The sequence below is a fragment of the Bufo gargarizans genome, chromosome 1 (assembly GCF_014858855.1).
Source record: "Bufo gargarizans isolate SCDJY-AF-19 chromosome 1, ASM1485885v1, whole genome shotgun sequence".
NCBI lineage: Eukaryota > Metazoa > Chordata > Amphibia > Anura > Bufonidae > Bufo > Bufo gargarizans.
The window spans coordinates 367,762,267-367,776,987 of NC_058080.1; the positions used below are offsets into that span (position 1 = coordinate 367,762,267).

Sequence of the window (14,721 nt, forward strand, 5' to 3'; positions counted from 1 at the left end):
CAGCTGATCGGTGGGGGTCCCGGGTGTCGGACCCCTCCGGTCAGATGCTGATGATCTATCTTCTGGATAAATCATCAGTTTAAACTAACTGCAGACCCCCTTTAATAAAAAAGTTATTTCAAGCATTTGGTGTGCTCTTTAAACCTACTAGAACGACGCTAGAGGAATTACAGAGTAATAGACAGTCTGGTTAGACTAAACAGTCAGAGATATCAAAATTCTTCTAATGCCACAGCGCAAAAGGCACTTCAATTTTTTTTTTTACAGTAAAAATTAATTTATGAAGTTATTGCGCGAAGTCCCGCGAGACTTCGCAAAGCAATAACTTCGGCTCATCGGAGCCAATACATTCTAATACTGTACGGAGTTCCTGCGCCGTACAGTATTAGAACAAAGTTTTATGCAAATCAACTTCGGATGTTTCAGCCAAAGTTGATTTGCTTATCCCTAGTTATGACCATCCTGCAATCCAGTAGCAGTGGTCATGTTTACACACTATAGGAAAAAACAATAGCCTATGTACGCTCCCAGCCACCAGAGAGACCGGCGCTTTTTGCTATAGTGTGCAAGCACGACCACCAATGATTGAATGCAGAGTGGTCGAAACTATGGAAATGAGCAGTTTATAATGGGATGAAAAAATGAATTAATCCAGAAAGGGAAGCATTATCGACCATCACAATATATTAGTAAGTGGCTTCTAAAGATAAAAGCCATTTGCTGAAGTGAGACAACCCCTTTAAAGAGAACCTGTCACTGGGATTTTGTGTAAAGTGCTGAGGTTTTGCTAGGTGGCCGCTAGCACATCTGCAATACCCAGTCCCCATAGCTCTGTGTGCTTTAATTGTGTAAAAAAAACAATTCGATACGTGTGCAAATTAACCTGAGATAAGTCAAAGCTTGAAAATATGACTCTTCTCTGGTCACACAAGTAAGATATGACTCTTTTATGTTAATTTGCATAAAAGGCGGGAAGTACACAATTGCATAAAACTTTTTGAATTCTGCAAATGAAATTAAAAGTGTAATTTATATGTTTAGGGTAACACAATGAACATTTAGAAACGCTCAGTGAGGGTAGCATAGTAGAGGTGATAGGTTCCCTTTAAGTTCTAACACCTTATAAAATAAAATCATGTTTACAAAATTATTTCAGCATAAAGCAGACTTATGGTATGGTATTAACTGCTGATGATGTCACCTGGTGTAGTGGCTTATTGATTAAAAAGTGCTTTTGAAAGGTGACATCCATACTTATGTTCTATGGGACCCCAAAGAGAACTGCTCCATACCATAGACAAAATGCAGCAAGTTGGTTTCCTTAACTGCAGTACTAGTGCTGCATTACTGCAGTTAAAGGGGTTTTGGGATTGGCAGGGGGACCAACACCTGGCACCACCGCTGATCAGCTGTTTAAAGACTAGGCTGCGCTCGTGCAAGTGCTACATCCCTTCATTGTTTACCTGCTCACCGTTGACATCTATGGGATGGCTTCATTCTATTCAAGTGTATAGGTCATTAATATTCAAATCCCTGAAAACCCCTTTAATAATCCAAACTACTGGTGATAAATTTCCTTTTCAACCTAACAAGCCACAGAAATAATGCAAATCTGGCTGATGATGGAAAGGGGAATGTAGCAAATTCAGAGTAAAATAATATACTGGACAGTACATACACATAGAAGGAAACATTGACTTGCATCTCCAAAAGGCATCACTAGAGGACAGCACAGGACCAGTATTTGTTCCAGATGTATATATTGCAGAGAATCTAGACACTGTGAAATGACAGGAGACAAAGTTATGTGTTTTAATAATTTTATTTTCATGGATAGAAAAAGAGTAAAGACACAAAGATAGAAAAATAGAAAAACAGCACTGTGGTCTCTGACCTTACAAGTAGGAGGCAAATTACACCTGAAACCGAGCAGTTGATACCAATTAAACAGTGATTAAAAGCCTGTTTATGCAGCTGCAACGTACTGGTATGGCTAGTGTATTCTGCCATATTTGTACAGTTCAGATGATATATACTCAATAGGAGCAATGCATTCCGAAAACAAATAAAATAATATAGTTTGTCCTGCAAAACCAAGGACGCGCTCCACTTCCCTTGCTTTACCTGTGGGTTAATCTGTGGTCTGGCATTGGAGCACTGTGCCAACCTCATAGCTTCTTTCTATGTGTAACTATGTTTATTTCTCAGGCGTTCGTCATGTCAGATACTTCTTTCCTCTGCCATTTTGTGTTGTAGACGACTAAGTGACCACCCTATACTGTGAGGTACAATTTGTTTCCACCGTTTTTGCACCATTCTGCCTGTGTCACCCTGCCACCCTGTAATATAGGGAAAGACTTCATTTACTGCCTGTGGAGCACATTGAATGTGCCCTAAGAAATCAGATTCACCCACCGAACCATAGTGACAACAGATTTACCAAGTCAGACTACAATACATAACATTTCCTACAGGATATCACCTCAAAAATGACAGAGTTTAGTGTTGAAACCCTGCTACATACACTTTGGGTAATGGAGCCTGGCTGATACATATAAATAACACGTCCAGTTAATAAATATGCCTCACTGTATGTACAATATACACATGAAATGCCTGTGAGCTTGTTTTGACATTTCTGTGACATCATCAGGATCTCACACAAAGTTCTTCACTGCATCGTCGAGATCCATGGAAAATTTGGAGTGCACTGTAAAAGAGAAATCAAAGCAAAGTTTTTAATAATATTTCTATACACTAATATATGTATAATGCACTACAGTGGCAATGTGTAAATATCACAAAATGTTCTAGAATAGCAGTAATAGCAGAGCTGAACCCAGACACACAAATATTTTCACCCAGGTAGCCCCCCTGATATTAGCATCGAAGCATCTCAGGGCAAGGGCTCTTTTGTTTACAATAACACACTGCCAGGCGGAGGCTTCCACCCGGCAGTGTGTTCGGTGATGTCACCAGCTCTGATGGGGGGTTTTAGTGCTGCCCTAGCCGTTTTACTGGCTAGGGCAGCGCTAAAGCCCGCCCATCAGTGCTGGTGATGTCACCAGGCTTCCTGGCAGCCCCATGGAGAGCCCGGTTCGTCACCAGAACTCCAGAAAATGCCTTTGCCCTGCGCGATTTAGCGCAGGGCAAAGGAGAGCATCAGAGCATGAACGATGCTCTGATCCTCAAGTCAGGGGGGCTTCCTGGGTGAGAATGGAGGTATGTCCGGGTTCAGCTCTGAACCCGGACAACTCCTTTAATGTAGCATAAAATGCGTCTGTAATAGAATTAAAACTATGGTACGTTAAAAATCACAAAACAATGAACAATAAGACAACACAAAACATAACATAATCCTTTTTTACTACTAAAAAAAATTGCCAGCTTGCGCTCTTTTCTAGGCCCTTTGTGGTTTCTATGGTGTTTTTTTCCGTCTAAAGTCAATTGGAGTCAGATGCCAGGCCTGAAACAAAATTAATGACCAGACATTTTATTGTGATTTATTGAACATCATGAATTAATGGTCCTGTTTTATTTGCTGGACTACCAAAATAATTTTTGTGCCATTTTTTACCCAACACACATGGCTTTTTATTAACATTTTTTTTAGAGATTCTTTTTCTTTTCCTAGTTTCATTTCGGGAGAACTGAAAAAATATATATATTTAACTATAGCTGCTTATTCTTCAAATATTTACACCAAAATATATCAAAATGGGCTCCTTATTTTGTGTTTTAGTTTAGTGTCAACTAAGCAAATGTGGCACGTTTTCTGTTTTTTTTATACGTTTTTGGCACCTAATATGTCCCCCAAGATGTCATTAAAAGATCTGTTGCAGAAGACACCTTTCTTTTTTTTAAGTTGCAGAGGAAAATAGCCCCCTTTTTGGTGCAATGTACACATGCAGAATATATCTGGGTCTGCTAAGATACAACAGTTCTGCTCTGCACAAGAAACCCCAGTGATCACGAGGTCCAACCGAAGTGTCACAGCTGCTTCCTCTATTCACTGCATAATGCTCATTGATCGCTATGCACAAAAGAAAAGAAGAAGGCAGAAACGGTAATTAATCACTTCTGTCTTCTCCTCAGGGTACCCAGCTGTCACTGACTAGATTGCAGGAGCAAGAGCTTTAGGGTCCATTAACAGGTCCGCAAAAATGGGTCCGCATCCGTTCCGCAATTTTGTGGAATGGGTGCGGACCCATTAATTTTCAGTGCTGTCCGCATCCGCATTTCCGTTCCGCGGCCCCGCAAAAAAATAGAACATGTCCTATTCTTGTCTGCAACCACAGACAAGAAAAGGCATGTCTATTATAGTGCCGACTATGTGCGGCCCGCAAAATGCGGAACGCATATGGCTGGTGTCCGTGTTTTGCAGATCTGCAATTTGTGGATGGCAAAACAGTTACGGATGTGTGAATGGACCATTAATCCCATGCCATACATGTTTGGATCGAAGCCTAGCACCAAACGGCGTACAAGTACAGCACTTGGCCGCTATCAGGTTAATACATTTTGTGCATTTTTTGGCAGTCTGTGCACCAGAAAATCTCCCACCCCTTCTCACTATGCCCTACCCATTTGCCAAAAGTTGTGAGAACTGTGAAAATTCACAAATGATAGAGCAAAAATGCTGTTCTCCATCATTTGTGACTTTTTACACAATAAAGTATAATTTGGCTTGTTTTGCTTTCATATGTCAGTGAGTTTGTCAGGTGTTTCCATTGTGCTCTATAATGTTGGTAATAAATTATACAGGATGGGCTATGAAAAACAGACCTCTGTTAACCTTCTGTGGTTTGTACAAGATAATTCTTATTGGGCATCAAAGCTGTTTTAAGTCAAATGATCATTTTACCAGAGGCCCATCATACCCTTTCCTGCCAGTCGAGGGCAGTATTCTTGTGTGGGAGTGTGTCCGATATGCTGTATTCACTTCCCCAAAAAATTGTGCTTGGGGAGGCCTATGTCTGCACAGGTTAATTCAAAGAAACAAAAGACTGTTTTGCTGTTCAATTTCTGCTCCAGAAAAAAAGAGTAGAATACATTTTCTGATGAGAAAGTGGTATAACACAGAATTTGTGTCAGATGTCTGTTTTGCTGAAGCTCTTAACCTGTAACTGTCTCAGTTTCTAACAGTAGATATGGCTGGTGGCAGTTGAAGGATAGAACTGACCATGTGCGACCACCTCAAAGAGGTCGACCAAGAAATAAGGAAAAGGACAAACAGCAGGTGGTACTATACAGATACATTTTTTGAATAACTCTGCAGCTATACCAAATTTTTTATTACATGCAATTACAAAAGTATACAGATCCATGTGCTGGTGTAAAAAATGTTGAATACTTTTTTGGGGGATAAACAGAAGCATGTTTCATTCTATAACTGGCTATTGAATATGATCGTAAACCGACATTTGGACCTGTTGACATACATCGTGCCTGATGAAGCTTGGTTCTACAGTATCTAACCGTGTGTGTTAATTTGCTTAACAGTAGGTACACAGAAAATTCACACAAGCTGCAATCGCTTTATAATCCAAAAATCACAGTTTGGCGCATGGCTATGGTTACGCGGATTGTGGGTCCAATATTCTTTTATAAAGATGTGAACACGGCCATGTACAGTACATAGACATCTTCAAGCAATTCTATGCACAATCATCTGATCATGAACTTTAGTCTTGTTTCTTTCAGCAACACTGGGTGACTTGCCAAACGTCACAGGCTTCCCTCCCTGTGCTGAATTCATGCGGCATAAAGTGAGCAAATGGTTATGGCCTCCATTGTCACCAGAGAGAATGGTGTGTGTGCATTTTTTTCCGTGGGGTTACATGAAGGGTAGAGTTAAGCAAATAATAGACAGTGCAAAAACTGAAACAGCAAACTGAAATTCATGTTCCTCAACATGTTAAGATGGATAACACTTGTATAGCCACAAGCTATTGAGATTCAGCTCATGGACAAATGTCCTGACATTTTCCTTCTAAATTTTCTGGTATAATTCAGAATTTATTGTTCCATCGATGATGGGAAGCTGTCCTGACCACCCTCATGTTTCACAGATTGGATGATGTTTTTATGCTGAAATACAATGTTTTCCTTTCTACAAACATACGTCTTCCAGTATAAGTTCAATTTTGGTCTCATCTGTCCACAAAACATTGCTCCAGTAGCTTTCTGGCTTGTCCAGGTGACATTTAGCAGACTGCAGATGGGCTGCAATGTTCTTTTTGGGGAATAGTGACTTTCTCCTTGCACTCCTGACATGCACACCATGGTTGTTCAATGTCCTCCTGATGGTGGTCTCATGAATATTAAAAGTAGCTATTTAGAGAAAGAACTTTAGTTCCTTTGGGGTTACCTTGTATTCTTTTGTGACCTTGTGCACTATTTCACACCTTGCTATTGGCATAATGTTGTTGGCTGGCCACTCGTGCTAGTTGACCACTCCTGGGGAGGGTAAAAATGGTATCGAATTTTCTCCATTTGTACACAATCTGCCAACAATCTGGATTTGGATTGGTGGAGTCCAAACTCTTTAGAGACAGTTTTGTAACCTTTTCCAGCCTGATGAGCATCAACAATTCATCTTCAGAGATCCTCAGAAATCTCCTTTCTTCTGAGGTCCTCAGAAATCTTTTACCTTTCTTTTTTTAAAGGCCCCATGCTAAATACATGTTGAGCAGAGTAGTAGTCAGAAATCTGACTGTCATAGATCCCTGTTCTTTAACCTCTTAAGGAAATAGGGCGTACAGGTACGCCCTGATGTCCTGGTACTTAAGGACACAGGGTGTACATGTACGCCATGTGTATTTTCGATCACCGCCGCGCGGCGGGCGGCGATCAGAACCCCGTGCCTGCTCAAATCATTGAGCAGGCACTTGGGGCAAATGTGCCGGAGGGTCAGGTGACCCCTCCATGTATGCGATCGCAGAAAACCGCAGGTCAATTCAGGCCTGCGGTTTTCTGCGTTTCCGGGTTATTCGGGTCTCTGAAGACCCGATAACCCGGAACAGGATGGTGATGGTGGTGTGATTTCACCCCACCAATCACCATCCAGCGATCATGAGTGGTGATGGTGACATCACCACTCAGGATCGCTTCTGATTGGTCTGTGGGCGGTCCGGCAGCAGATTCAAAAGAGGCAGGCGCTCCTCTCCTCCTCCTTTTGTGTTCCGGAGCCGGAGGAGAGAGGAGCATCCTGCACGTGTCCGCCATCGCTGCCAGCAGCACCCAATCTGTGCCCCAGAACCCGATCTGTGCCCCCAGCACCCCCCATCAGGTACATAGGGACAGCATAGGGAAAGTTTGGGTTAGGCAGGGGAAAAAAAGGGAAAGTTAGTTTGTGAAGTTTTATTGCATCACCACTCAGGATCGCTTCTGATTGGTCTGTGGGCGGTCCGGCGGCAAATTCAAAAGAGGCAGGCGCTCCTCTCCTCCTCCTTTTGTGTTCCGGAGCCGGAGGAGAGAGGAGCTGCCTGCACGTGTCCGCCATCGCTGCCAGCAGCACCCAATCTGTGCCCCCAGGACCCGATCTGTGCCCCCAGCACCCCCCATCAGGTACATAGGGACAGCGTAGGGAAAGTTTGGGTTAGGCAGGGAAAAAAAAGGGAAAGTTAGTTTGTGAAGTTTTATTGCATCACCCTAAGTTAGGGTGTCTGGGGTCCACAGCACAGCTGTGTGACCCTAGACCCCCCAGGGGTGCTGCCGCTTGCCCCTCCCCCCTTTTTTGCGGTGCAGTTATTTTTTTTGTGTACGCTGACTGTGGCCGGCACTGTTAGTGTCCGGCCACTGTTAGCGCATTGCACACCCCACTGCTGATCAACTTCAGACGGTTGAGCAGCGGTTTTGATTTTTTTTTTTCACATTTTTTGCCCTTTTTTTTGTTAGTTTTTTTTTTTTTTTTAGGGTTAAGTCCGCGAACACCCGTGCCCCCACACACATGCACACCAAATAAAGATTTACACACACGCACATATACACGCAGACACACACTCCCCTATGGCCCGGATGTTCTCGGCCGAGGAGGCATACGCCCAGCTCGCTTCCGACTCCGAGAGTCCCAGTGAGGATGAGGATGACCCCACATTCCTGTTGTCATCCGCGTCCTCCTCATCATCTAGCGATGATGATGAGCCCCCAAGGCGGCGGAGACCCCGCCAGGCAGAGCAAGGGGACTGCCATTTTAGGGACCCTGTGGCCCACACTAGTACGAGCAACTTTGGGGCTCGCACTGGTTTCCCGGCCCACCAGTTAAATCCACCGGAGCACCCTGCCGGTGAACTTGTCTGGTGTAGCCCAGAGTGATACGAGCCCGTGATTCCTGATTTTGTAGGCCAATCAGGAATCCAGATTTACACAGTGGGCTACACTGAATATGACTTTTTTTGTCATTTATTCAGTGACCCACTGGTAAATCTGATGGTGGAGCAGACGAACTTGTATGCCCAACAGTTCGTCGCTCAACACCCGGGCTCCTTTTTGGCCAGGCCCGGTGGCTGGACGCCGGTCAGTGCAGCTGAAATGAGGACATTTTGGGGCCTCGTGCTGCATATGGGCCTGGTCAAGAAACCCAGTGTCAGGCTGTACTGGAGTGGGGACGTCCTATACCAGACCCCACTTTACAGTACGTCCATGACACGGTCCCGGTTTGAGGCCATCCGGAAATGTCTGCATTATTCCGATAATGCAGCATGTCCCCCCCGAGGTGATCCTGCCCATGACCGTCTGTATAAGATACGGCCGGTCATCGATCACTTTGGGGCCAAATTCATGGAGGCCTATGTACCTGGAAGAGAGGTCGCGGTTGATGAGTCTATCATTGCGTTCAAGGGGAGACTCATTTTCCGCCAGTATGTGCCCTCCAAGAGGGCGAGGTATGGCGTGAAGCTATACAAAATTTGTGAAAGTACCTCAGGGTACACTTACAAATTTCGTGTATACGAGGGGCGAGATTCCCGGATTCAACCCCCAGAATGTCCCCCCACTCTGGGTGTTACCGGGAAACTTGTGTGGGACCTTATGTACCCACTGCTGGATAAGGGTTACCACCTTTACGTGGATAACTTTTATACCAGTATCCCTTGTTCCAGTCCCTTGCCGCCATATCCACGTCCGCTTGTGGGACTGTGCGGAAAAATCAACGCGGCCTCCCTGCCCACCCCCTCCAGGTACCTTTCCCCAGGGGTGAGAACCGTGCCCTTACCACTGGAAACCTGTTGCTGGTCAGGTATAAGGACAAGAGGGATGTCCTTATGCTGTCCACAATTCATGGTAACGGCATCACCCCTGTCCCTGTGCGAGGTACCGCGGCAACGGTCCTCAAGCCCGATTGTATCGTCGACTACAATCGGTAGGTATATGGGAGGAGTTGATCTCTCGGATCAAGTCCTCAAGCCATATAACGCCATGCGCAAAACCCGGGCATGGTACAAAAAAAGTTGCGGTCTACTTGGTACAGGTTGCCATGTACAACTCTTTTGTACTATCCCAAAGCGCTGGCAGCACAGGGACATTCCTCCAGTTCTATGAGGTAGTCTTCAAGGCCCTGATATTTTCGGACGGGGAAAGAGCAGGCCGGAGTACCTCGGGAACTGTAGGCGCCCAGATCGTCCCTGGCCAACACTTTCCAGGTGTGGTCCCCCATACTGGAAAGAAGAGACGAACCCCAAAAAAGTGCAGAGTGTGTCACAGGAGGGGGATACGGAAGGACACCACAACTCAATGTGACATGTGCCCCGATCATCCGGGCCTCTGCATTGACGGTTGCTTCAGGGAGTATCACACTTCCATGGAGTACTAAATTTGTATCCCAATTTAGCACTGACATCAGATAAAGAAAACTAGTTCTCAGAATTGAGACACCCAAAAAAGCTAAAATAATTTATTAAAAGTAGACATATTAGGTATCGCCGCATCGGTAATAATCTCCTCTATAAAACTACCCTATTACCTAACCTCCCAGATTAACATGGTCCAGAAAAAAAAATATAAAGGTGCAAAAAAAGTAATTTTTTTGTCACCTTACATAATAAAAAGTTTAATAGCAAGCGATCAAAAAGTCATATAGCCCCCAAAATAGTGCCAATAAAACCGTCGTCTCATCCCGCAAAAAATGAGCCCTCACATAAGATAATCGGATAAAGAATAAAATAAAATGACACAGACTTTAGAGATACAAAAATTTTTTTGTATCAAAAAGGATAATATAGTCAAAAACTTATTAGGTATCGCCGCGTCCGTAAGAATCTCCTTTATAATAATATCCCATGATCTAACCCCCAGATTAACACGGTTAAAAAAAAACGGTGCCAAAACCGCTATTTTTGGCACTTTTCCATTTCAATCCATTTTTTCCGGTAACAAAACACCCTTTAACAACCAAACAAAAGTTAATATTTATTACCCTGATACTGCAGTTTACAGAAACGCCACATTTGTGGTCGTAAACTGCTGTATCAGTAAAAGGGAGGACGCAAAAGGAAAGGATCGAAATGGTTTCTGGAAGGCCGATTTTGATGGCCTTTTTTATTGATACCATGTCCCTTTTGAAGCCCCCCTGTTTCCCCCCTAGAGTAAAAACTCCCTAAAAGTGACCCCATCTAAGAAACTACACCCCTCAAGCTATTCAAAACTGATTATACAAACTTTATTAACCCTTTAGGTGTTCCTCAACAGTTAATGGCAAATGGAGATGTCATTTCAGAATTTCAATTTTTGGTAACCTTGCCTCACAAAAATGTAATATGGAGCAACCAAAAATCATATTTACCCTAAAAATAGTCCCCCCAAAAATGCCACCTTATCCCGTAGTTTCCAAAATGGGGTCACTTTTAGGGAGTTTCTACTCCAGGGGTGCATCAGGGGGGTTGAAACAGGACACGGTGTAAATAAACCGGTCCATAAAAGTCAGCCCTCCAAAAACCAAACGGCGCACCTTTCACGCTACGCCCCGCTGTGTGGCCGTACAGTAGTTTACGGCCACATATTGGGTGTTTCTGTAAACGGCAGAGTCAGGGCAATAAAGATACAGTCTTGTTTGGCTGTTAACCCTTGCTTTGTTAGTGGAAAAAATGGGTTAAAATGGAAAATTAGGCAAAAAAATTAAATTCTCAAATTACATCACCATTTGACAATAACTCTTGTGCAACACCTAAAGGGTTAACGACGTATGTAAAATCAGTTTTGAATACCTTGAGGGGTGTAGTTTTTTAGATGGGGTCACTTTTAGGGAGTTTCTACTCCAGGGGTGCATCAGGGGGGTTGAAACAGGACACGGTGTAAATAAACCGGTCCATAAAAATCAGCCCTCCAAAAACCAAACGGCGCACCTTTCACTCTACACCCCGCTGTGTGGCCATACAGTAGTTTACGGCCACATATTGGGTGTTTCTGTAAACGTCAGAGTCCGGGCAATAAAGATACAGTCTTGTTTGGCTGTTAACCCTTGCTTTGTTAGTGGAAAAAATGGGTTAAAATGGAAAATTAGGCAAAAAAATTAAATTCTCAAATTACATCCCCATTTGCCAATAACTCTTGTGCAACACCTAAAGGGTTAACGACGTATGTAAAATCAGTTTTGAATACCTTGAGGGGTGTAGTTTCTTAGATGGGGTCACTTTTAGGAAATTTCTGCTCTAGGGGTGCATCAGGGGGCTTCAAATGGGACATGGTGTAAATAAACCAGTCCATAAAAATCAGCCTTCCAAAAACCAAACGGCGCACCTTTCACTCTACGCCCCACTGTGTGGCCATACAGTATATTAGGTGTTTCTGTAAACGGCAGAGTCAGGACAATAAAGATACAGTCTTGTTTGACTGTTAACCCTTGCTTTATTAGTGGAAAAAATGGGTTAAAATAAAAAATTTGACAAAAAAATGAAATTCTCAAATTTCATCCCCATTTGCCAATAACTCTTGTGCAACACCTAAAGGGTTAACAACGTATGTAAAATCAGTTTTGAATACCTTGAGGGGTGTAGTTTCTTAGATGGGGTAATTTTTGGGTGGTTTCTATTATGTAAGCCTCACAAAGTGACTTCAGACCTGAACTGGTCCCTAAAAATTTAGTTTTTGTAAATTTCTGAAAAATTTTATGATTTGCTTCTAAACTTCTAAGCCTTGTAACATCCCCAAAAAATAAAATATAATTCCCAAAATAATTCAAACATGAAGTAGACATATGGGGAATGTAAAGTCATCACAATTTTTGGGGGTATTACTATGTATTACAGAAGTAGAGAAACTAAAACTTTGAAATTTGCTAATTTTTCCACATTTTTGGTAAATTAGGTAATTTTTTGTGCAAAAAATTATTTTTTTTTTTACTTCATTTTACCAGTACAATATGTGACGAAAAAACGATCTCAGTACTTAAAGTAACACTGGTCAGATTTGCAAAAAATGGCCTGGTCCTTAAGGTGAAATAAGGCTGTGTCCCTAAGGGGTTAAATAAAACAGGTCATACACAGGTCATCTTGAGAACACCTGACTAATTTCATATTCACATAATCTACTAATCCTAAAGGTTCACATACTTTTGACACTCACATACATGTGATATTGGATAATTTTCCTCAAAATCGAATATGTTTGACTCGTGTTTGATTTGGCTAGCTTATCTTCTTTTAAAACTTGTATGTCACATTTATTTATATAGAAAATAATGCAAGGTTCACAAACTTCTGGGCACCACTGTAGTTTTTGAGCACAATATGTTACGAAATCTAACTAAGATTAGGATAAAAGAAAGCATAAATTGTTGTAAAAATTGACTTTGTTAAAGTGAATACTATTTTAAGAGCAAACACTTCGAGCACCAATAATTTTGGAGTATATTATGACAGAATCTAAGAGTAAGTACAATTATATATCTCTCCCATTGTGTGTCACAAAAGATTGGACAGTACATTTTAAAGAACATTTTACATTTCTGCATGGGAAAGACATGGGTAATTGGGGACAACCGTACAAGTTTTTATCAAGTACGCAAGTTTTTTTTATTACAAAAATATTCCTTAAAGTATACTTTTAAAAAATCAACATACATTTTATATACTGTCCTTACTGCATGCCATTCATATAATGCAGCAATGAGGCTTTTGTGTAAAAACAATAGGAGCTTTGTGCTACAGTCTCCATGCAAGGTATTTTTTCTGAAAGGTAACCTGTCACCATGAAATTGCAGTGCATGTTATAGAACTGGGAAGCTGAGCAGACTGATACAGTTGCAAGAAAAAGTATGTGAACCCTTTGGAATGATATGGATTTCTGCACAAATTGGTCATAAAATGTGATCTGATCTTCATCTAAGTCACAACTATACACAACCACAGTCTGCTTAAACTAATAACACACAAAGAATTAAATGTTACCATGTTTTTATTTAACACACCATGTAAATATTCACAGTGCAAGTGGAAAAGTATGTGAACCCCTAGACTAATGACATCTCCAAGAGCTAATTGGAGTGAGGTGTCAGACAACTAGAGTCCAATCAATGAGATGAGATTGGAGGTGTTGGTTACAGCTGCCCTATAAAAAACATACACCAGTTCTGGGTTTGCTTTTCACAAGAAGCAATGTCTCATGTGAATGATGCCTCATACAAAAGAGCTCTCAGAAGACCTACGATTAAGAATTGTTGACTTGCATAAAGCTGGAAAGGGTTATAAAAGTATCTCCAAAAGCCTTGCTGTTCATCAGTCCACGGTAAGACAAATTGTCTATGAATGGAGAAAGTTCAGCACTGCTGCTACTCTCCCTAGGAGTGGCCGTCCTTGTAAAGATGACTGCAAGAGCACAGCGCAGACTGCTCAATGAGATGAAGAATAATCCCAGAGTTTCAGCTAAAGACTTACACAAGTCTCTGGCATATGCTAACATCCCTGTTAGTGAATCTACGATACGTAAAACACTAAACAAGAATGGATTTCATGGGAAGATACCACAGAGGAAGCCACTGCTGTTAAAAAAAAAAAAACATTACTGCACGTTTACAGTTTGCACAAGAGTGTCATGGTCTTACCTTCTTGCTGTTCTTCTTCGTTTGACATGTGCTGGCGGCCATCTTGGTTTCTGGGTTTCTTGTAGCCTCCCACCCTGCGGCTTCTCCTTCCCACTGGGAGGAGCTGGATGCCTAGCTCATATATATAGGAGGTCTGTGGCTTCAGTTCCTTGCTTGGTCCTCCTGTGTTCACATGCTTCTAAGACTGCTGCTGCTTCTGGTTCCTGATCCTGGCTTCGTCTGACTACCCTGCTGGTTCCTGATCCAGGCTTCATCTGACTACCCTGCTGGTTCCCGATCCAGGCTTCGTCTGACTACCCTTCTGGTTCCTGACCTCTGGCTTCGCAAGACCCTGCTTCGGTTTAGCCATCCGTTTGGACTTTTGCCTTACAGCTTGATTTTCAATAAAGCCTACTTATTTCCACTTATCTCTTGTTGTACGTCTGGTTCATGGTTCCATGACATTAGGACCAAGCCATGAATTCTGACGGTACAGGGCCATCCTCGCTACCTACGCTGGTTGCCAGACTTGATCAGCAGGATCACCTGTTGGGTCGGTTCGCTGTGGCGTTGCAAACCCTGCTTGAACGCACGGCTCATTTAGCTTCCGTTGCCGATGGGTCGGTTGTCGCTCCTGGGCCCGCTCCTACTGCCGCTCCGGTTGTTGCGCCAGAGTCTACCCCGACACCTGTTGCTGCACCTGCGGT

At 42.7% G+C, this 14,721-nt stretch overlaps 1 protein-coding gene across 1 annotated transcript in view; it reads right to left on the reverse strand.

Moving 5' to 3' along the window:
* Nucleotides 1-1,826: 1,826 nt before the first annotated feature.
* FSTL3 (follistatin like 3) overlaps nucleotides 1,827-14,721 on the reverse strand; it is an 87,954-nt gene continuing 75,059 nt past the window's right edge. Inside the window, exon 5 of the mRNA XM_044284474.1 lies at nucleotides 1,827-2,710. Within this exon, the coding sequence (XP_044140409.1) occupies nucleotides 2,658-2,710 (53 nt within the window). The 3' untranslated portion in view covers nucleotides 1,827-2,657. The remainder of the gene's footprint in view (nucleotides 2,711-14,721) is intronic.